The 24942-nt window shown below is 40.8% G+C and overlaps 1 protein-coding gene across 3 annotated transcripts in view; it reads right to left on the bottom strand.

Moving 5' to 3' along the window:
- Positions 1–500: 500 nt before the first annotated feature.
- Positions 501–24942, bottom strand: part of ITPRID2 (ITPR interacting domain containing 2) — a 42187-nt gene continuing 17745 nt past the window's right edge. For all 3 annotated transcript variants that reach the window (XM_065840776.2, XM_071811161.1, XM_065840777.2), the window contains exons 11-19: positions 19336–19424; positions 15027–16238; positions 12521–12601; positions 11977–12104; positions 10789–10939; positions 9490–9555; positions 8401–8814; positions 2143–2267; positions 501–1742 (exon numbers count right to left, since the gene is read on the bottom strand). In XM_065840776.2, coding sequence (XP_065696848.1) covers positions 2157–2267; positions 8401–8814; positions 9490–9555; positions 10789–10939; positions 11977–12104; positions 12521–12601; positions 15027–16238; positions 19336–19424 — 2252 coding nt within the window. In that variant the 3' untranslated portion in view covers positions 501–1742; positions 2143–2156. The remainder of the gene's footprint in view (positions 1743–2142; positions 2268–8400; positions 8815–9489; positions 9556–10788; positions 10940–11976; positions 12105–12520; positions 12602–15026; positions 16239–19335; positions 19425–24942) is intronic.

Here is a 24942-nt window from a genome sequence, read left to right as displayed (position 1 = left end):
TTTGGGTTTGGACATTTGCGAAGCAAGGTTGCAGGCACTCAGGTCTGGCTGGTTCCTCTACAGCGGCATTCTGGAATGGAACTGCCTGCTCACGCAAGCTCCAAAGGAAAGCAGAAACCTACTGCAGCTTACCACCTTGAACGGATTGCCACACGTAAGTGCTGTCGGAGCTTATATTTCAACTTTTAAACATGTATAAGGTTTTCAACAAACCTCTGGCTCCACCGACAGGGATCAACTCTGAGGAGAGGTCAAGACCAACCAAATTCTTGGAACCACAACAGGAGCAAAAAACTGAAAGAGTTTGGTTTTAAGTGCCAACATTGTTCTCAAATTTCACATTTCCTAAGCATATAGTACCCCTTGAACATCTGAAAGCTTTTGGAAACTCAAGTCCTGAGCTTTGCTGCTGTTCTCCATTCTGTGCACTATTAGATCAAACCTGTATTACTTACTTTGCTTAAGAGTAAACCACGGTCAATGAAAAACACTGACACAGATTATAGGCAAAATAAATATTTTATTGGTTTAATATACACTTTTGTTTAAGAAATCAGCCCTTGTGTGTCCTCCTAACACAATTTAAAATCTTATAAACTTTTCCATATAACATTGTTATATTTGAAACAATTTTTGATTCAAGACCTTGACATAGTGTAAAGAGTTTTAGTAGATGGAAATGGCAAATGAATAAAGAGATTCCAAGCACAGCAAAATGGGATATTACATATCCACTACATGTCTATTTGACCACATAAAACCTCCAATGACTTCCAGCTTGCTCCACTGGAACAAATACGTGTTCACCAGGCTAACTGAAAATACACTCAGTAACGGATGGGGAAGGAAAAGAGATTTTTTCCATTTTCTCCATAATACAAGCAAGGTCGTTCATCCATTCCAAGTTGCACATCCTAATTGCTTTCAGAAGACCAGTACTTTTATTGCATTTTGGTTAATAGGAAGCAGAAGAGAACTTCTCTTGGTTTGACTGAAAGCAGTCAACACAAAGAGTGCTTAAAATAAGGCACTTTGCTATAAAGGGATGGGCAAACAGTAAGGAAGCAAATAAAAATAATTAAAAGTTGTCTTCTACACAAATATAAGGCTTTCAGTGTCAGAACTTTAAGTAGTTTAAGTAACCTCATGTCATTCTACCACTCTGCTAATAGTAACCGCCCCAAGAATTAACAGCAATTTTTACATCAGGATTGTTTCCTTCTTTTGAAGTGGCACTAAGTAACAGCAGTGGAAACCATTACTGGTTGTTTCAAGCTCTTAAAGTGAATCAGTTATTGCACAATAAATACCTCATAGAGGTCAGTGTTTTGGGGGGTTTTTTGTCTTTTTTTTTTTTTTTTTAAATTTTTGTAAAAAAGCTAGGCTGAATGCATGTGTGTTATTTATAAATTGCTTATGTCTGGAAATCTTCAAGTTTCATGATGCCTCATTAAAGAAAGAAATTAGCTACACAAAAATTTACAACAGGGACATACAAATAAATACAAAACCTTTCAGAGACCCACAGTTTTGTTGATGCTTTAAGGAAAGTAATGAACTAGTTAAAGTGTCTAAGTCTTTATAAACGAACTCAAGGAAAGGCACACACCATAGAATCAAGCACTGAACGCAGTAGCCTATCTCAGCAGCTTTAACATCTCCTGAAGCAAAAATAACTTGACTCTTTTGCCAGTGTACGCCGCTCAAAGCAGAATCCCATAGCGTTTCAGACTACATCCAACCTTACAGAAAACAAAAAGCAAGACGAATATCTAAATTAAATTTTTGGAAGTCTGCTTGTTATGCTTAAGTATGTATTTTGATAACATTCATGGCTAAGGCAGGCAAGCTACAGAAATCCTCTCACATGCTATATTCACATGCAAAGCCATCACAGAGCACACCAAAATCAAACACCAAACACCACTGCGAGAAAGCTGACAATAGAATGAGCCAAACTATAAACCCGTTGATCTTGCAAAGTTATCCAGGATTATTAGTATCCTCTGTGTTTAATGAACTTCTATTTTGATCACTTATCTTTCAAGGGGAAAATGCAAACAAAGCAAGGTTTAAGTTAACAATGATATTTCATGTGACAAACAAAATAAAATCTGGTTGTGGCCATTTGCCAAAGATTACCTGCAGTACCCGTTTCATGGCTGTGTATCTTGTTTTGCAGTTGCAGATCTGCTTTGGGGTGATACAGCTGCTAACAATCCACTTACTATTTCTCGTCTTATTTCACCAACAATAGATTCCTTGATCTGAAAGGGATTAGCCAAAGTTTTAAGGTCAGCAAGTTATATAAGCAACAGATAAAACTAAATGATATTGCAGATATGCTTGACATTATTGACACACGAAAATGTACAACAGCAAAAATTCAAGTGCCAAAAAAATGCAAATGGAAAAATATAAGAGGATTTCTCTTGGAAAAATAACCATAATTTTAAAGTTCTCAGAAATCATATAAATGCAAACCCTTTGGTGCTTTTGGGTTTTTTGGTTGGTTGGTTTGGTTTTATTTGTTTTTGTTTTGTTTGTTTGGTAAATATATCTGTGTTTTACACTCAGGATTAATAGTTTTAAGTTAAGAAAAAATACATTTTTACTGTGCTGAAGTTCTGAAAATGGCATTTCAGGATACACACACCAAAAGCACCCCAAGATGCACTACTTTTTGACAGTAGTTGTTATCTCTTGAAAAGGCAGGCAGGACCGATCTGCCTCACAAATGGATTACGCACTAGGAAAGATCCACGCCTATGAACATGAGCTGCTGTTCTCATACAAATCAAAAGGAGATGAATCCTAATTACATACTTTCAGCATCAAAGACAAACACTGAGCTTGAACTGTTGCTCACCCCGTCAGTTGGCCCCTGGGTATGATCTATGCCAGCAAAGACTATTTTTCACAGGACTGTAACAAAGCACTTACTCATTAAATTTTGCATAAAACAAACCCAGGAGTTACTGTGAGCAGGCACCTAAGTGTGGCTGAGGCTAGAACAGAGGAAGAACAGAGCACTGACAGCTACAGAAAAGGGAGCAAACCCCAGTTCTACAACAGCGTATTATGCTGGAAAGCATCAGGGCATGACGAGGAAAAATAACACGGGCTGCTCTCACATGTATGAGAAATCTTTGGCACCAACTCATTTTTTGGATGGTCTTCACTTGAGGAAGCACTGATAAGTCAGATGCTGTTCCAAGTACGGGGAGGATGATGATGGTAAGAGAACGGAGCGGGGTCAGAGCCAGAGCCCAGCCACTGGGGTCACTCACTGGGGCACCCACCAACCCAGTTAAGCCCACTTTTCTTCTTCTTATGAAAAGGGCAAATAATTTCCTGGCATGAATAGCTGATCTTGGACTGAAGAAAATACTGTTCACAGTGTCACTTTAAAGTAGCTTTCAAGTGCCTGAGTAGTGGTAATGAACACGAGACTCAATGCCAGAAAAAAAGCTCAAATTTCTAATCCTGGTGTTGCCAGTAACAAATCCCTTCATGTTGTGATGCCTCACCAATACCGTGGGAATAATATTTACTCAAACCCAGCCTTCCCAATGGCATAGACCTCTCATCATCTCCACGATCATCTTGCAGTCTCCCCTTTTCCTGGTGCGTCAAAAGGATTAAGGAACAACGTCAGAAGGGTGGCAACAGCATTAGCAACAGGTTATTTATCCCTTGTTCTCACTGGCAAGGAATTCAATCCCTAAACTATTAGTGACAAAGTTCCTTATTTTACTACTGCTTTGCATCAAGCAGAAATTCAGAGACTCTAATATTATTGGGAAACAGGTTTCCGGTTGGGTTGTTAGCTGATTAACTGACAAAAGAAAAACCAGTGTGTCACAGGACCTGGCTTACTGATGGCCAAAGTCCTAAGGATGTTTACATCAATGCACACAGGGACGTACAATGCTTTAGGACCGTTGTCACTGCAGTAAGGGCTTTGGGATTTAGAAACACTGGCACAGGGAAACAGCCTCCCAGCTGTCTATCAGGCCACTGTCCTAAGAGCCCTGCACTGCTCTCATCACTTTCCTTCTCCAGTATCACACGGGATGGGTCTGTGACTACACTACAAAGCAGTTATTCAGTGCCCTTCCCTCACCAGATAGACAAAAATAAACCTCATTTTCCAAAGAAAACTGATAAAAGCTTCCCAAATCAGCAAGTAAATGGTCTAGTATGACAGTCTCGTGGCGAGGTGAAGCAGCTCCTGTTCTGTCCTCAGCTCTTCCAACAACTTCTGGCTTGACTTTGGAGGGTCACTTGAGCCCTCTGCCTCTCACCCTCCCTCACTGACAGAACAAGGACACTGTCTGCTGTTTCTTTTCGCTGCCACTGCTTCCTCCCTCCTTTCCAGACTCATCACGGCCATTCTTGCGTGGCAAGCACGACATCAATTCCTGCAGTAACTCAGTCCCATGCATGTGTCATAACAATTGCCAATGTTTGCCTTTTTCATTAGACACAATTGAGGGCAAGGTGCACCTTCCCATTTACTCTGCAGAAGGCACAGCCCACTGCCAAGGTTCCTTCCATACTAAAGAGAGAGGCAGTCAATGAATGCTCCGCCAGTATGTTTAGCAGCTGAATGAAAAATGGATCATTTCAAAGGGAAGAGAACTCCCTCATTTATGGTACATATACTACATTAATACAACACTAACATTCAATATTGCTTTAATAAAACAGTATCACATTCATAGAGAGCTTTACTACAGTAAACCAATGATCCTTCTCCCTGCGAAAAAATTAGCATAACTGCAATATTACGTTCCTGCTAAATAATGAACTGATTGAGAGTGAAATGTGCCACAGCGACAATTCTGGGGATGGGTGTTCTTCATTTACCGATGGAAAATGAGCGCGAAGCTTTCACAGTCCTCATACTCCTGATATGAGTTACATTTTCTAAATCAATAGAATTATTTTCTACTCTATTTTCTTCTTGTGCTACTTCCTCATGGCAGCAGCTGGTGAGTTTTATGCTCAAGATAGTAAGAAGAGGAATTCAATGCCTGCACAGGGGGAATATGAACAACCAACAGACGTTTTTGATTGACGCTGAGTGAACATGGATTTGAATGGAAAACAGAAGATTCTCTATAAAACCATCTCTCCGTCCCATTAAGACCCATTACAACCTCTTAAAACAGATGTTAACAGGAAAAACATACATTTCTTTAAAGTGTAACTTCATTAAATGTCATTTACAATAGAGAACTGTTAGCAAAACCAAAACCTGTAGCACTCTCATGCGGAAAGCTTTTTAAACTATCACACCTTTTAAACTACAGAAGAGCAGAGAGGGCCTGGCGGCACTCCTAGTGACACTGTGACCTACGAGTCAAGCAGTATGTGCTTCATGTGATACTTTGCGGAGGTCAGGCTGTAGTTTCATCAAAACAAGAGGGCTTCTGTTCAACGTTTTAACATTTCAGATTGTTGAATGCTTTTCTGTGGGAGTTAGTCAATTAATGCTAAAAGTTAACACCATGGGGTTTTCTAATGCCAGCAAATAGTTACAGGTCAAAGCTCACTTGCATTACAATCCACCCAGGCATATTCAGAAACACTGCCTGACTTCTCTTTCCCCAACACAAGGTCATGCAGCTACAGAGAATGGGAGGAATAAGCAAGGGTTTAACATTTGTGAGTGCAGACATCAAGAATGCAACCTATCAGATTTCTTCTTTTGACAATGAAACTGGAATTCCTTTGCTAACAACAAGGCCACTTAAGGAAGACATTTCAATTTATGCTCTGTTTTAGCTCTTATGAAATACAAAAGATTTTCCTGACCAGTATTTAATAGCATATTCTGTTTCTGCAGAAACTACCAGGAGCTTCAAGCCAATGAATCTTCATTCTGACCTGCAAAACTTCTCACGTTGAGAATGACAGCAGAAACCAGGCTGACAATGAAGTTAAACTGAGGGACAATCTCTGTGTGCTCAAACATTTGCGAACTGAGTTAAGCCCAGCTATTTGCTGACTACTCATCTTTGAATAGCAGCCTCTCAGTTCAGTGCAGATTCTTTCAGCATTACAGTGTCCTCAGTGCCACATAACCCAAAGAACAACCTCTATGCAAAGAGTACACATCTTTATTTGCTATCAATTAATGAAGTTAAAGAGGGACTTTCACACAGGCTAACCTCAGAGAAAATATTGGCTGAAATAACTCTGTACTTTGACTCCAGCTCCCTTTATTGTCTCTGCTGCTCTTACAGTACATTTGAATTACAGCTCTCCTTCCTCTCTGTTTCTCCTTTAGCCATCCTCCACTACGACACCACTCCTCTGACATGCAGGTTTTTACAGAAGGGCTGAATACAAATGCAATATCCTGGCTTCACTTCAGAATCAGCAGCAGAGCGCAAGGCATGATAAATATGTGCCAGTCTCTAAGCATTCAGCAAGAAACCCCTTTAAAAAAGGCATGAAAGAAAAAAAAATGAACCAGAATTTGGGACGTCTAGGAGTATTTTATGACCTTTCCAAAACAAGACCTTTCCCAAGACTCCTTTCAACTTTAGCTACTTTAGAGAAGATGGCAGCAGAAGGGTGGCAGAGGGGGAATACATTTCAAAACTGAATGCTTGCTCCCCTGCCTCATTCACTCCTTTGCTTTCAAAGTGGAGGTGTAAAGTTGTAGCATCACAAGCTCCAGTGGAAAGATCTGTAAAGATCAGTGATGGTCAGAAGGTGTTCAGCTCCTAATGCTGAGCCTTATGATGAGGCCATTGGTTTGCTGGCACCTCACTGAGAGCTCACTGAGGTGCCCGTCCTTCCACAGGATAATGCCACTTTGCATAACTCATCCCACTGACTCTAATGGTGTTACTGATGGGGTGAAGTACTATTTAGCATCATAAGGCTACTTATTGAAAGCTGGTCTCCATTTCACCTCATTGCCAAATTGCATCCTTTTTTAACACTAGCAATTTACTGGCCATTAATGCTTGTGGCTACGTATTATTCTTTGTACTCTCAGCTCCGGTTATTTATGGTGTTACCCAAAGGTAAACAAAGTACCTTCACATGCTTCCAGACATCATCTTCTATAAGAACACCCCTTAGTAATGCCCTGCTGCTTCACAAATCTCATTGTGCGAAAGTGCCTATGCATAGCAAAGCCCACAGTGAGTCAGCCAAGAAAACATCTCCACTTTGCAAAGACAGACACAGCAGAATCTTGTGGTCAGATGATGAGTCAAAGGAAAGCTTATGGTCCAGTACACTCTGCCTCTTTCTGTGCTGAGAGAAGAGGGGTGAAGCTGTGCCAAAAGATTCCTCTGGGATCACAGCTCCTGTTCTATCATGAGATGAGCAGCCTGCCTCTCATTTGTTTGAAAAACAAAGCTAAGGCAAAGCTGGTTCCAGTTATGTACAGACTCAACACAAGCAGACCTGGATGGCAGTTACAGCCTGGTCTGTTGTACATTCCTGAGCATGATACTGCTCCTGGTCTTTCCACTGGTTTGCAGCAGAGCCACATAAAAGCTTCAAGGGACAAGCTAAAGGCTAAGGGTCGAATGACCTCCAGCTAAAGGCTAAGTGGTGCCTCTCCAGTGAAGGAGAAGGAACAAAACTTACAGGTTCTCATTTCCCATTTCTGTATTCACAACAGAGAGCTTGCTTGCTCCACTTTCTCATGGGCACTGCTTTTGGGAACAAGAAGTTTCTTTTGCTTCCTTCTCCCATTTATACTGCTTGCCACAAGGCTTTCTGTCATGTCACTGACAAACAAAACATCCAGTTTTAGTCCTGTTTTTCAGCCTGGCCCACAGGAAAAATAACCAAGCACCCTTCACTTTCATTGACTGCCAACAAAACTAGTTTAACAGCATTAGTCCAACATCAGTCTTAAGTCTGAAATAACTTCTCATCTGACTAGAGTTTGCTTCCCTTACACTTCTACAGATCTTTGTAGTTTGGGGCAGAGGGACTGGGAAAGTATTTTTAACATTTACTATAGAGTTTTTTCAGGAGCAGTAATTCATTAATCAAAGAAACACCAACCTGGCTTTTTAGCAAGCACATATGACACAGAAATTTTCACTTGGGACTCTGAAATACTGCTGCTTAACCACGTAGTAGAGATGGCAAATTCCTTCTCACCCAGACTTATAGTAGCAACAAGTGATCAAGTTACGTGCTAACCGCTATCACTGAAAAAACATCTACTGCCTTGCACAAGAATACAACTGTGGCTTGAAAATCGAGTCACAAGCTCCGAGCCTTCAGAAATAGTACAGTAACAGTATGGAGCCTTAGCTTGAGAGGAAAGAGAAAACCCCAGTGGCCAAGAGTTATAGACAGCCTGTCTCTAGGTTTCAGTAAACATTGTTCAATCATCAGCCCCTCTCTCCTCACCTCCCGTATGACTTGCTGCAGCTCCTCCTGCTCCATGCTTTTGTGGATTTCATCAACCGAAGGCACAAGAGGGACTTTATCAAGTTTGTGCTCCACCTCTGGCTTGGAGTCTGCAAGCTCCTCGGAGCTTTCCACCTGCTGCCCAGCACCTGCTCTCACTGGGGGAGTTGGTGTTAAGGCAACAGATGCTCGGTATAACTTCTTGCTTTGACCCTTAGACTTTCCCGTTAGTTCAGATGATCCAACACCAGCTTTTCTACTTGCGTGACCAGAGCACACTGAAGAGGAATCAGAGTTTCCATGGGAGAATACCGACTCTGTACCCTCTGCCGGGAGAGTTTCCAGTCCAAGATCTCCTAGTCCTAAACCCAGTTCAGACTTGAGAAATGACTGTTCTCGAATAAGTTCGGAGACCTAAGGATTCAGAAAAGAAAGAGTCCTAAATATGCATATTAAAAAGTCACATATAGACACAACTATGCTTTCTGGTTATTCATTCACTTACTCATTCTGTCCATGTAACAAATACAGCTATAAAATAAATATGTGCTTTGCCTTTATGATTGCAACAAAGAGGATCATAAAAAGGAATGGGTTTTTTTGAAAGCCAACATAAATACGAAGTAAGGCTGTTCCCCAAGCCACTGACTTTTGCAATACAGATGCATCCTGCCAGAGCCGTTGACAGAGACACATGTAAAGGCTTGATCTTGTTTTTCTTTACTAGAACAATTCAAGTTTGTTCTTCCCTTCCTGAAATCTTTGAACTACTTGTTTTTGATAGCATAAAATGCACGGAAAAATAAGAAATAATTTTCCCTGGAAAACTCACTATGTAGTTATTGCATCAACTAAATACCAACGACATCTCACTTCTACGTATTCCTTTTAAAAACTAACAAGAGTTCACAGCTACTTACACCCATATTTAACATTGCTTAAGGAAAAACGCAGCTGTTCTCAACAGAACTACTAAGGTCAGTAAAGTATTTCAAAACTGTGTCAAATGAATCTCCTGCAACCTTTTCTGAGAAATTCCTTCCCAGTTCTTTTTCTTAGTAAAACATACAGCACAAAACAATTACTTACTGGTTCAATGACATTCAATGGAGAAGGGCAGGATAGATTATCAGCACTTCTGCTTCCATACATACCCTGAAAAATTAAGTCAAGTTAATGCATTAAGGATTTTTATAGAGCTGTCAGAAGCCAATATATGAACATGTTGTGTCTCAGATGACTTTCTGTCAAAGCAGAAACTTAGAAACAGGAAGCAAAGCTGGCTGGAGAAAGTTTATTTCAGACATTTTTAAAGCTGGTCCTCCTTCTATAAAAGGATTTACAAATAAAAAGATTTTTATATGGTTCAAAGAATGCAAGTTTGGCTTGGGATCACAGTAATACCATATTTTCCTGTTCTTGCATTTCAATTTTTTTCCCATGACAAAATACTGAAAAGGAAGATGTGGCCTGTGCCGCTTCTACAGAAGAAAATTGGCTAAGAAAGAGGAATGAAATGCAGGAAGTACATATGATACTTTTCATTTGTGCTTCATTTGTTTGGCTGATGACAGAATTGCAGCAGAAAAAAGAGGAACAGTCTTCCTTTCAGTGAAGAAGAAGAGAAAGTATATCACCATGCCACCAATAAACATGCAAGTGTCTTTTTTATCCCCTCTCTTGTGCTTCTGGGGACCGTCTGTGGTAGGAGAGCTTCTCCCACTGTTTGGCAGGGAGCCACACGTTCATCTGAAGCAGTTAGAAAAAGCAATAGAAGGGAAAATTGAAGATGACGACTGTATTTTTATGGTTTGGGTTGATTGGTTGGTTTTGTTTTGTTGATTGGTTTTTGTTTGTTTGCTTGTTTGCTTCTGGTTGTGGGTGGTTCTTGTTGTTGTTTTTTGTTTGTTTGGTTTTTTGTCCCCCATGGACTGGCAGAGCTAGAGGGGAAGCACAACCCATTTCTTGGGAAAGAAACACTGCATGTTTCTGATCTATCTGACCTCACTTCAAAAGTAAGAAAACCAGTGTAGGGAAGCTCTAGAAAGACCATCCCCATGCCTCAAGGATTTTAGACATGAGCACTACCTACCAAAACTGTGAGAATTCAGGTTCATGACAAAGAAAAAGAAGAAGAGGTTTGAAATCTCAGATTTAGAACTCCAGAAGATATGTTTTGATACATATCAACACCAAGGAAATCCCTCTATTCACACCCCTTTCCCTCAAACAAGCCACGGACTGAAACGAATAAAATACGACCCCTGATAATACACACGGCATCATTAGATTGCCCAGATTTCACTGCATTCTAAGAGTTTTAACAGTTATGAGACATTAACATTACACTGAGAAAACATACAATGTTGTTGAGAAAGAAATACTTACTATGTGTGTCTGAGGTCTGTAAGGTGAAGACATGTGCAGACTTCTCAGCTGGTCTTCCAAAGCAAGTAGACGTTCTTCTAACTGCATCTCTAATTCCTGTAGTTCCATTCGAACAGACTTTCTCAAGCTCTGTAGCTGATCAGCTTCGTATCTATACCAAGTGCATCACAAAAAGAACAAGGGCATTTACTGCGCTCAGCAGCACATCACAAAGGGGGAGCTGAACAGGACAGTCCCGCAAGGAAAGGACTTCATACAAGGGGATTCAAAGTGCAACACAGAAAATTCCTGTTTCAGGGAAAAATTAGCTGAACTCCTAGACAGAAATATTTCTCCATTTATAGAAAATACATATCACTCCATGGAGAAAACTAAACCACACAGCGTATCACAGAACGTTCTCCGAAAATTTTAGCTTTAAATGCTTTAATATGTGCAAGCAGAAGTCAGAATTTATACATGTATCAAATCCAATTTAAAACTAGTAACAACAAAAATCACAGAGCAATGCAGTAACTGCATATTACTTCTTCTGTTTGGTACTAGATTCCCAAGCAGTCACACCTACATTTGGCCAGGACGCCATTGCATAAGAAAGCAAACTGATTTCAAACACGTTTACTTTTAAAATGACTAGTCAAGAGCTGATTCAACTAAAGTAAATATGTAAGCAGTTTTGAAAATTGTTCCAGATCAGCGGCTGCTGCAACTCATGATGAGCACAAACACACGGAGCCAGAACGTGAATGCCATCTGTAGCCTGACAAGTGGGCACTGTAAGTTGGAAAAGCACCTGAATACTAAAAGATTCGGTTTTTATTTACATCTACAAAGATGAGGGGAAAAAAAATCTAAGATTAAAATCTTCAAGATTTTTTTATGCCCATATCCTATGTTCAAGTATTCTATAATAGAAGTCCTTAAAATCCAGAGTTGTAAAATCACTTCGGAGAAAGGATGAAGAAAAAAACCTCATCAATTAATGAGAAATAGGGATCAGAAGAAACAAAGAGGAAAAACCTCTGAAATTAGGAAGTGTAAAGAGGAGAGTAAACAAGTTTTTGGCAAAAACTCAGCTCCAACCCTGTTCAAACCGAAACTAATAGGTTTTTTTGCTCTAATTTGAGGAGCAACAACAAATTTCCTGAGGTGCTAAAGTACTTTCTTGTTTTAAAAAGAGCACCTTACCTTTCCTCTTCTGTCATGTGCTGATAAACTGTTGTCTGTTGACGTAACATAGTCAATTCCAAATCCATCATTTGGGTTCTGAATAAGTTTAGATTTCGCCTTACCACTTGTAGCTCCTGGAAAGTATTCTGGAGGAGAAAGGAAAAAAAAAATGCACTAACCAAAAACCCACAACATAATATTGTGTTACATGGAAAAACTGAATTTAAGTAAGTCTGGATCTTATAACCACATGTGCCCAGACGTACCCTTGAGTCAAGCAGAACCTCAGCAACTCCAGTATACTACAGAGGCTGCATGCTGTGAACTCACATTACATCTAAAAATGTTGCTTTCTTGAATTATCATACAAGCATACACATGAAAGTATTTCCATGTATTTAGATTAATTAATTTTTAATATTATTTGCAGGATGGAGTCATCTGTTATCTCTTGAGAGCAAAACCAGAGAATTGCCAAAGTTAGCACAATCTGTGGCACATTTAGGATGTTTCTTTGTGTTTCATATTGACTAAGTACCACTGTGTGAACACGGTCACTTACTTCGTAGAGAGGTAGAATGGATGATCTCTGAGTAGTGTAACCGGTGGCCGCTGAAAGATCCTGACCCCTCATCACAGGGTACTAGGGAAGAAACAAGCAATTTGAAATGGGAATGTCAACAATCTCCTTTCAGAACTCATCTTCCCAAACGCACAGATACTCCAACAGCAGCCACTGCTAAACACAACCTTGGTGGCATCGCAGTTTCTGCTGTCTATGTAAATATTGTATCAGGAAAGGGAAACCTTACAAAATGGCAGTGCCAGCTCTTAGCTGAAGCATGTACACCAAAGCTCTGTAATGCAAATGTGCTGCAGGTGAAAAACCAAATTAATCCCATCTGACACTGTAAGTAGGAGTAAAAGCTCAATTTTCCTGCTGCAGGCCTGTTATGTCTGAAAACTCAGTAGTCTCAGCTAATGGTAAGAACAACTCGGAAAACAGAACTGAGCAAATTAAAGTGTGACATTTTCAAATCATTATTACAGTCACGTTTGTCACAGGGTTTTGCTCAGTTCTTAGTTTTGTTTTTTTTGTTGACTTTGGTTTTTAATCTCACTACATTGCCTACATCCAAAGATCCCTGCATGATAATGATCTCTCATGAAGAGCGTTGAAGAATTTCTCTTTGCATGTTGCATCAACACATGGAGTAACCAGATAAAATTAAGGGGCTGTTAAATGTAGGGACATGACACAACAAGGAACAGTGGAAACAGCAAAAACATTCACCTTTTCATATGTGAAAAAGATAGCTTGTCCAATATAATTTTGAAATAATTAGAAGGACTACTGACACAGCATGGAAAATTTGAAGCATGTCCAGTCACCCAAAGGAGTTTTGCTCAAACATGATCACATCAAGTGGATGATTTTTTTTTTTTCCTCTCCCAGTTCTCTGTTCTATCAGGAATTTATCTGTTCCTCTTTATTCCTTCCTAAAATCAGAGTCATATATTCAAAACATCTCAACTTTTTCATTAGCAGCTGCGTATGCTACGAGCCAAACTTGATCTTGGCAGTAAGAAAAAGCAGCACCAGGGAACTGTGTATTTTAAGTGAGATGTTTCCATACAAACTTGTGTAATGAGAAGGACCAAGTCCCCAAATTGGAACTAGTCTAGACAAATTATGCTGAAAATAGAATAAGTGGGCTAAGAGATATTATTATCCCTTCTGATACTTTTTTTTTTTTTAAGCAAACCAGCTTGAGCATAAGTTATGGACATAACGCGAAGACCTTTTCCTTCAGCAGGTTTAGTTAGCACAGTGTAAGTGATAAAAGTGCTGTAGCACACTATAACCTTACGACATTAAGGTTGCAATTGGTTCCCAAGAGGAAATTTTACAAAGAAGGTTAAATTCTGCAAATGCTTACTCTCAGGCACACTGTCCACTACCTTGAGCAATGACTGACTTAAACCACAGCTATCTCAGATTTCCACTGCAGAGCAGTGTCCCAGTGCCCAGGCTTGCTCCAAGAAGCAAAGCCAGCCAACGTAGTCAGGATGCAACAGCCTCTAACTTTTGACAAGTGGCAAAGTAAAACAAAACAGGAGTCTAAAAAAGCCCACTACAGCCTACCACCTGCAATATGGTGCAGGCAGGTGTATGTTTGTTCTGGGGTAAAACCCACAGAAACTGCTGAAGCTCTACGACTGAATAGTGTTCATGTATTCATATATAAGCAAGTAAAGTCTGCTGTGCCCGTGTAGCCTCCTGTAGCAGCTTGCAGGCTCCTAAGTTGGATCACCACCTAAGAGAACAGCAGCACAGGGCTGGCAGAGGAAGGACAGCTGGTGATCAGGAGGGAAAGAGCAGAAGTTGTGGCTGAAACTGGAAAAAAAAAAAAAAGTGCTTGCATTTTAAAGTATTTCTTCTCTGGGTGATGAGATGGACAAAATTTCACACACTGTGATAAAACTGGTTCTTAAGAAAAGATGGATGACTTCAGGATCATGCTGACTAGCTCCAGAGCTGAACGTGCAAAAGGTTGCCACGAAACAGCACAGAAAATTATATGGAACAGACATAATCATTGACATCATTACTGAAACCATTGGACTTGCAATTAAAAAAAAAAAAAATCTATCAGTTGGATGTGGAGTATATCAAAGACAAGTGAGAGGTTAATGGACTGTCAATATGTATTTTCAAATCTAGAGCTAATGACTATCACCCTAAAATAATAGCTGATAAAGAGTGCTCTGTTCCTCCCATCCAAGAATATCCGAAAGAGGAAAAAAAAAAGAAACCAAAAATCAATCTGGGTCAACCAACTGCAACAAGAAAAAATTAAATGCAAAAATAATGGAGCACAGGAAAGATGATAATTTGCCACTTTAAACAGAAGCTCCTAAAACAGCAGCAAATCAAACCTGCACAAAATACTATTTTTTCCTGATCTGCTGTACCATGCAAAGGAATATTCAGATGAACATTCTGGTTTTGTAAGGATAAAATAAGAAGCCTCTTTGCCCAAGGTAAAAATTTGGCTTCTCCTTACCTGTGAGAGGTTCTGCAGGGAGTTTCTGATGTCGTGTAGGACCCTGCGCAGCTGCATCTCCACAGTGGAGGGAGGGTTGAGGGCATGAGATCGATGAGGAAACATGGCGTGCCTCGGAGAGAAGGGACAGCCAAACGGGGAAAGCAAGGTGCCAAAGGAAGAGCCAGAGATGCTTGGGACGCTGTGGGTGCTCAGTGTCCTCATGTGCTCGCAGAGGGGTCTGTCCTGCCACTCGGCAGGGAGAGAGTGGAGGGAGCACGTTGACTGGGACATATGTGCCGGCGCGTGCAGCGGGCAGCTCTGTACCCTGGTGGGACTGGGCTCCTCAGACAGTCTGCTGGGCCCAGTTTGGGGCACTTCTTTCTTGGAGGACGAAGGCGCAATGAACAGTGTGGATTTGCACACCGGCGGGCTGGTGGCTGCCTCAGCTTCACTTTTGTCATTCTCAGACATTGGTTTCTCATCTTCCTCCACACGTGTGTACTTGTAGGTGAAAGAAGGAGGACTGCACAGAGTCTCTTTTCCTGGAGTTAACTGGACATTCACAGAGGACACCACTTTCACTGGATTCAGCAATGCAGCTGGGAGAGACTGAGACCGCCTCAGAGGATAGCCCGATTCAGCAAACCAGAGTCTCTGCTTCCTCAGGAGATCTTTTGACTTAAGTAGAGTGCGTCCAGCCCTGGAATCAGATGTGCTGATGATCCTCATCTCGGCTCTTTGTAAGGCGACGTGCACCCTGTCCACGGAAGATGGGGAGGAGCTGCCGCCTTCCAGAGACTCCATTGACTTGAGGATATGGTGCGTGTGGTACTGAGGAAACTCAAACACACTGCCTTCCTCCAGCAGGTTGAATTCTTTCTGCTCACTAGAAATGCCCTCCTCTTTGGAGCTGACCTCTCCTTGGACTGTCTCCAGTATATGAGATGACTTGCTTTCTCCTCCTTGATTTTGTTCAGTTTCGTAGTCAATCTTTGTGTCTTTGCTCCTTCTGTTCTCAGAAGGTGCCCCTACCTTTTGCCTTTCTACTTGAGAGATAATAGCCTCTTCATCATCGTCATCATCATCTTCTTCTTCCTCCTCCTCAAACTTATTGAAACAGGACAGTTCCTTGGCTATTGGGGTCTTCTGTTCCTCACTATGTGACGTCACGGTTGTCTCACTGTCACAGCTGTCAGCACTGCTTCCCATGCCCTGCAAAGACTCCTGAACCTAGGGAAGATATGAGCCAGCAAAGGGGTGAACATACTGGACACTCAGCTACTGCGTTCCCAGGGGTCAGGTTGAGAGTCCAAGTCCGTATTCATTGAGCATTGTGGTGAGGAGTAGAATGAATAATACAAAATGCAAGAGAAACAGTGAATGAGAGCAAAGAAACCAGAATACCAGAGATGTTAGAAGCACATTGAAGTACAGCACCAAATGGAGATGGCTAAAAAAATAAAAACAAACTATTCACATATTTCTTTGATTTGACAATAAACACTTTAGTGCCAGAAGAACAGAAGTGGCAGCAGAATAAAAGAGTAAAAAGCCAGTATTTCAGGTAGCGATGACAAAGGGATAGCAGGGTGGAAGCATGTGGCATCGCTCATACACAAAGTTTCACAGTGAACACTGAAACGCAGGGTGGTATTAGGGAATGCATACAGAGAAGTGAGGAGAACTGCAGACTGCAGGGAAACCAGTGTCACGGACAACACTAAGAATAGGAAAACCAGTCTTCCTGTATACTCAGCCTGTTTTAAGTCCCAGAATTGTCTGAGACCTGGCAACTCACATAAGGCTGCTAATTGCTATCAAAGACTGCATCCATAAGCATCCATCCTCCTTTTCTTCTTCCTAATATTTCTTCCCCTTTTCATTTTAAATCACAGTTTAAAACAGCATGTGTGCGGGAGATGCTAATTAAATAGGTAACAAATGACACGGAAATCATCTCTGAGACAGGTAAAAAAGAGAGATCTATGGATTACAAAGCATATTCCTTAGGCTGGCCTGATTGACTACTATATGTATAAGTGGACAAGACATTTTCATAAGAATATGTGTTATTAAGTACGGTCTTGGAAGTTCACCATAGTTGACATATGAACTAGAAATTTAGAGAAGTTTTTCCCGTTTCTAATTTCTGCAGTTCTCACTACCATTAGGATACTAAATATAAGTTTCTTCTAGAGAGATTAGTACATCAGGAAATAGTTCCTTCTCCAACCATCTAGAAGAAAATTTCAGTCATGAATGTCAACTTCTTAAATTATGTGCTTGACACTGCAGTCACTGGCACAGTCACAAACTCATATGAAAGACTGTACAGGTTCAGATACTGTTCAAGTCAAACGTATTAAAAGAATAAAAGACTGAAATGTCTAGGTGAAATGAAGTATGCTACATTTATGGGTATCTGTGTCTCTCATCTTCCATCACATTGTTTGCTTACAAGTCAGGTAAGTAAAACTTCAAGAACTTGGGTGGATAATTCTTGTTTCACCGGCAACATGAAACTCCTCTGCAGAATATCCCACCTTAATGCCAAAATCTCCCTTTGAAATCTTTATTTTGAACGTCAGGGATGAAAGGCAATATGGTTCCAGTTTTTGAGTTTTCTCCTGAATTTCAGAGGAATGCTATGTCTGCTAGAGTCAATTATTTAACAGTAGATGGCACCAACTTACCACACTTCTAAGAAACAATATACCCTCCTCTGTATCCCCTTCATCTTCTTTTCACAGTTCTCTCTGCTAGCTGCCAGGTCCTCATTTCCCCTAGTCTCATCCTTCACCCAGATTTTCTGAATTCAGCTCAGCACTTGTTCTGAATAAAGCAGTAAAGGTGGCAGAATAGAGCCTAGTGACTCCATGCCACAAATCTCATGCAGTCTCAATACATCTTTTTCAAAACAGCATATTAGAAAGCAGAAAAATCTCATCCCTTCACAGCCAACAAAAATAAACTCCACTAGTCTTCCAGTGAAGGGGTGCTTAGTTGCAAAATACTTTTAATGGACTCTTAATCAGGTTGTGACCAATATAAAGATCAGGAGCGAGCAACTTTAACCTGAGGCTCTTTCTAACATGCTTGCCAACTTCAGTGCAGTCCCGGTTTAGCAGAGAGCAGAACCAGTATCTCAGACTATTATGCTCATTACAGAGACTCAGGCTCATGATTTCCTTTATTCACTCTCTTCTCTTGGAAAGTGTAAGCTGATGTTTATAAGGGAGACAAAAAGACTAGCACTGTCTTGGCTTTAATTTTGGTACACAGTTGAAAAACTACTAAACTGGAAAACACAGAATAGCAGTACCAAAACAGAAAAGCAACACTGATGGATGGGGAGGGTGGTAATCTCTTCCTAATAAGTGCCAAACAGCTTTTAAAAATGTTTGGTGTGTCACAAGGCAAAAAACATACTGTAAAAAAAAGAGTTCAGCAGCTGCAAGCTCCAGAAATGAAAATACTGGTAATACTTAAGACTCCTAACTTTGTGTTCCTCCAGGCTGTGGTTTAGGTCCCAGACAGCTAATTGATGGCCTTGAGGCCAGGATCCAACTCAAGACTTCTGGCTGATTGACAAGCCAACCAAATCATGACTATTAGTGCGGGAATGTTTTAGGAGAGGCAAGAGAACACCTCTCACAAATATCAGGTACAATACTGAGCAAACATGTGTATCAAGCAGACACCTAAGCACCACGCTGGAACAAAAGCCTCCGCTAAGACATGCTGTCTCTGGTCAGTGTCACAGCAAGTTCTGGGACTGAGATCAAAGGAACTGGAACAAGAAAGATTGTGGGAGCTCAAGATCAACTAGACATTAGTATACCTTCACAGTAAAGTTAGTATGAAATTGTTTTCACTTTCTGTCAGCTGCTAACTAAAAGAAATATATATATAGAAAAATATACAAAAGAATATGAGTGGGAAGGCAAAAACAATACAAGAAATGAAATGATCAGCAGAAAAGCTATTCTTTCATTACCTTAATCTTTACCCACTGCAGTCATGAGAGGAATGGACTGTGATTCTAGAGACTCAGTTGGTGAGAAAAGGTATACCAGAAATTGCAAGGAGGACATATTGAACTTAGAGCTTATTCCAGGCCTAAGGATACCCAGACTATCCTGCCAGAAGGGCCTTAATATTTTAACACAGTTCTGTAAGGGATTCAGCAGGTCCAGCTCTGAAAATGAGAATTTTTATAGGATCTAAACTGATGGTCACGATAGCAGTCACACATCAACATCCCTCCCTGGGTCCCTACTGTCACACACTGATCTGTAATACTTCAACCCCAGTGTGGGAGCCTTACCTGAAGCTGATTAAACGAAGAACAATCTGTGGAGTCCTCAGCAAACCCACTGCTGTCAGAGTGCTGACTCGCAGTCCGTAAGAGCTGATCTGTTTAAAACAGGCAAAACCCAATTGTAATTACTCTGCAAATCACCACCTTTCATGACCAATCACATTCAATACATGCTTTCCTTTTACATCAAAGCAATCTTAAGTGGATAACACAATTACTTTTGAAATTCCACTTTGAACAATACAGAGAAACAGATTGTTGTTTCAAGGAAAAGCTCTTCTCATGCAAAGTTCTACTAGTGAAACTTCAAGCAGTGGTGGAAGAGGAAACATCTTTTACATTTTTCTTTCCTGTACTGTGGAAAAAACCCCACTCTACAGATGTTGTCACTGCTGGAGTTTTCCTTCCACAAAACTGAATCACTGGTTAATGCACATGCAAGCAGTGGAACAGTTGCCTTTGTATTGACACGTACAGATTCGCCACACCCCCCGCAACATCATGAAGATAAAGGAGATCACTCGTCTCCTGCCAGCCTACACCAGCCCATACACCCAGGAGAACAGCATCACCTGAGCAGAGGGGGCGATGCGCAGGACTTACGAGAACCGCTAGAGACAGACCTCCACTGGTTTAGAGGATAAATACAAAACATCTCTGACACATCAACAGGCAATCTGCCAAAGCACATTCCCAGTGCTCATTTTATACACAAAAGATAAGATCCTCCTGCTTCTTCCTTTCTACTTAGATTAGGTAAGTGTTAAAATAGCCTAAAGAGACTCTAAAACCCTCAGTGCTACCCAGGAGTGCTTTCCTCTGGTGGAAGCACTACAGTCAAAAGCCTGCTTTCCAAGGAGACCTCAGCAAGCTCTGCAGTACAGTACTGCAGGAATGTTGTTCCCTGCTAGACACAGGAGGCACTCACCAGATACAGGCTTTACATTACCATTACAGGACCATAAACACTTCACTTAGCCAGAGGGCAGCCTGGGCAACGACAACTCACCTCTAGTTCTCTACAGAAGTGTAAAAGGTTGGAGATGGGATGAGACCGCAGTGGTCTCCAGCTCCCAGGCCTCCATCTCCTCCTCCTTACCCTGTGGCGAGAGCTCACTGTTGTCTTCTCAGATGCTCAACACAGAATTTTGCCCCACATTCCTTCAACCGCTTAACTGTCATCATATAATTAATCCCAGTTCACAGCTCAATGCATTGGAATGCATTATGAAAACTGTTTTGAAACTGCTGGATTTTCAGAACTCATTTTTTCATTATTAATTTTGATGAACATTTCACTAAAACAAAAATAAAACCCTGCACAGGCCCAGAAGCTTGTGAGCACCAGGAGAGGCAAACTGCCCATTAAATTTCTCTATCAGCGACTTCACACAGCTTTTAGGGAGTGTCTTTCAAATTGTGCTGCTGCTCTGTTATCATGGTAGCCACAATATCCTGCAATGATAAACAACTTTTTTACCTCAAGACAGACATTCCCACCCAGCTCCCAGTAAAGACAATGGAAATGACTTTCCTGAGAACTGGACTAGCTCTTATTAACTGCCTGATTCAATTAATACAGCTGAAAGAGCATGCCGTGAACAGGCTGCCACTACAGCTGAGGCTGCTGGGAAGCTGCCACCTCCTCCAAGGTGAATAGTCACCTACTTTGGCCTCCTCACTGTCTCTCCTTCCCTATTTGGTGAATTTTAATTTAAAAGGACAAAGCACTACTGGTGAAAGCCTTAGCCACAGGGGAGAGATTCCAATGAGTTCTGATAAAGCAGTTCATCAGTGCATGTGCTGGCACCTGGTTTCATGTGCGTGAAGTTTATCACTGCTCAAGAAAAATATTGACCTTCCCTTCTTTTTCCTTCTCAGTCAATGTCTCATTTTCAGCTGTTTCAAAAAAACACAAAAACAAACAAACAAGCAAAACAAACACCAAAACAAACCCAACAAATTTATACACGTCTCCTCAAATCAATTCTTAGCCTCCTTGGACACACAGTAGTAAAGTAAAAATCGGTGGTTTAGATAATTTTCTATAGCATTTGTTATTTATGCACATGCTTTGACAGCCTTATGTGACAGATACTGCCAGTCAACAGGTCAGATTCAAGCAGACAAGGGGAAAGCATGAAAACATTTTTTTTAAAAAAGCTGAAAAGTTACATTTAGATCTTGATTCAAACACCTCCTGTGATGAGATATGGCTCCTCTCTCTTCACCCTGGATGCAGAAAACTCATCACAAAAACTGGGCTGTAGGGGCAAATCTGGGACCATCCTTTGTCCTGCATACCCCCACTAAGCCAACTGCACCTTCTGCAAAAAGTCACTGCAAATGCTGACACTCTGCAGCCCAAAGCTATTACCAACACTATGTAGAGGAAATCTTCTGAACTAGTGGGAGAAGGCCAAAGGCAGCATAATAAGGAAACTGTGGGAAAAGGAGCCAGCCAAGATGAACAAAACCAGAAGGAACAATCAAACTCACGTCCCAGTTAAACAGAGCACAAACAAAAATGCCCCTTGGATTATTGTTTTAAGTTGCATAAAAATATATATATATATATATTTAAGCACTGAATACATGCCAGAGAAATGTGGGTATTCAGAAATACATCAAATAAGCTGAAAAAGTTTTAACAAGAACAGATGATGAAAAAAGAAGTCTGCAGTTTACAAAATGTGGGAGCACCAATTTGTCAGAGAATCACTATCAAATAATGGAATAATTCATCTATTGTAAAATAATATTCAACTACCAATGGACTGTCACTCTCACCAGCCCAAATGGTTCCATCAGGTACTTGTCCTAGACTTTCTGTGTCACCCAACTGCTCACACAGAAGAAGAGGAGAAACACATGGAAACTGTCCATGATGTTTTAGTATCATCTATGTTTCTTTTACCTGCAATGCTCTAATGTACTCTGTGTTTCACAAGATTATTAATAAACTGACATTCCCAACTCAGCTATAAATCCATTATGGGATTAAATATATGCTGCCCCTTTTTCCCATACTGGTCGCACCCTGCACCCCAGCACTGCCAAAATCAGCCTGATAGGGAACATTGCTGCAGAAACTCTGCAGCGTCCCTGGGGATTTCCCAGCTTCTAGAGAGATAAGCACAGACTGCCACAAATACTAAATCTGTTCCAAATGTTTTCTTCTCACTCCCCCATCTCCAATCTCCTGTGGAGCTGCACCCACAGAGGGCTATAAATACAATAAAATCTTAAGGACAGGAAGTGCTAATGATGTGCTTTCTTCACTGTAAAGAACAAAATTTTCAAAATTAATCCCTGCTTTTGACTGTCAATTTCAAATGCCTTAAAAGAAACAGGTTTGTGGCTATGCAAAATTTCACAGGGCAACTGATGTCAGCAACTAGACACTCACAAATCACAATGCCTCAAGAATACTTTGTTCTTTACACATTGTACCTATATTTGTCTTGTTTGTTGGGCATTTTTGGAATGGGAGGTGCTGCTGTATAAATATGTCAGGAAGAATTTGTTTTCCAACTAACAAACCTTCCTTCCAGATAACTTTGCAGTGTTTTTTTATAGTGAACATTTAGCAGCACTGTATGCTTATGGTGCAGAGCAACTGAAGCTTTTCATTCTTCTCTGCTGCATTCCTAAAAAAACCCCATGCAACAAACAACAAAATGCCGACTTTGGGCATAATGGATAAACCAGTTCAGTACCATTCAGAAGACATAACCTAAAAAGTACATCGTGCTAGTCAATACAATACAGGATTCTTTGTATCCTATAAACAAAGACAGTACTATAGCAAAGCACTCATTTGCAAGCCACTTTGAAAATCCAAGCTTACCACGTATAAACAAAGCTAATCTGAAATAAGAAACATACTTTAATGGGTAGTCTAAGCAGCGGTAGACTCAGTGTTGTTCAAGCATATCTTAAGTCTCCAGACTGTTTCAGTAGGAGAGTCTTAAAAAAAAACCCAAATACTTTCTATCTTATTATAGGTCCTCTTAAAATGCCTTACAAACTGGTGTAAATGTCAGAGAAAACATCTACATTCCTCTGTGTAGATGTAAAATGACACTGCAAGGTTTATAATAGTCTGTACCGAACACCACTAACCCTGCTAATTGTCACAGAAATACCCCTACATGAAAAAAAAAAAGTTACAAATGTATTCCCTCAGGTGAAGCATTCATCTGGAACAAATTTTTTGTTTATGGGTGCTTCTGTACAGTAGAGTCAACACCACTGAAAGAGGTGGGTCTGTATGAGGATCGCCAACTGACATCACACTGCAACAGAAGACCGGTGCTTGAATTTCATACTGACCCCACCTCAAGAGATTGCTAGTGAGAATGACATTTCACATTCAGATATAATGGCACAGATTTTTAATAAGTGACTATTAATTTTGGATGCCTTTGAACTTGGTGAGCACTCACCCTCTGACAAAACTGGCCTCTATGTTGTCTCATGGTGAACAACTTGCAAAAGAAATGACTACTGTTTTTTAACATTCTGGCTAAGTTCTCCATCAAATGCACTCCCTCTTGGCAATGTTACTGAAACCCATTAGAATAAAGTCCTAAGGTTCCATATCTCCAAGGTGAAATAAAATGTTGGTCTCAGACTAACTTCTAGCAAACGTGCAGGCTTACCATCAGCAGTGACATCTTTGTAAGGTAAATCATATAAAACTCTAGGCAATACTTGCATAATAACAAAATGTCAGCGCTAATCTATGCCAAGTGTATTCAGAAATGGGTGGCAAACACATGCCAGTATCCCCCACTTCTGCCATACTGAAGACCCATCGCTAGAACTGCTGGTACCATTCAGCAGGTACACACAGGACCACCTGGCTTTTTTTCCCCCATTTCATGGAGAAGAAACGGGTAAGATAGCTACTGGGAACTGAGAGCACAAAACTAGCATTTCAGAAGATGAAAAACCATATTTTTCTCCACCCTGACTACAGCTCCTGGTTCCTTAAATTGCCTTTCTCTGAAGAGCTCTTTCTGAAACTGCTGAGGCCAGGCAAACAAGAGACCTGCCCTGTAAAGAGTGCATCTCTTAACATGCAATCATGTAAAACGTGAACTTTAAAATACAGCCAAGGGAGAAACGCTGGGACCAGTCAGAGATGCAGTTTCTGGCGGTCCTTCCTGGTGGCCTGTGTTTGTAACAGAGGAAGACTAGTGAGTGCAATGCTGTCTTGTGCAAAAAGCTGCTGAACTAGTTAGCATCAGCTGTCCTAATAACCAGACACTAACTTTCAGAGCTTAAGCCACAGCATTCTCAGCCATGTTAATGCAATTCAGCTGACAGTTCACAGGACTGTCAGTTCATTTGTGAAAAAGCAAAGAAGATGATCTCTGCTTCTTAAGACAAGTGTTACTGCCTCTCATTAGTATCTAGAGGTGCTAGTCATGTTTCACCAGGAAACTGCATCACAGCTAAGCTTCTCACTAAGTGCAACAAGCTCTATTTCTTCTTTAATTACACGTAACAGCTGAAGAACAGACTTCACTTGCCAACGGTGGGCACATAACAATTCACAAAATGAACTTAAAGATCAGTTTTGTCCCAGTCCCAAGCCATAAAATA

Source organism: Patagioenas fasciata, chromosome 7 (genome assembly GCF_037038585.1).
Source record: "Patagioenas fasciata isolate bPatFas1 chromosome 7, bPatFas1.hap1, whole genome shotgun sequence".
In the NCBI taxonomy this organism is placed as follows: Eukaryota; Metazoa; Chordata; class Aves; order Columbiformes; family Columbidae; genus Patagioenas; species Patagioenas fasciata.
Note: the sequence above shows the minus strand (reverse complement) of the source record. Positions and strands in the feature narration are given on the sequence as shown.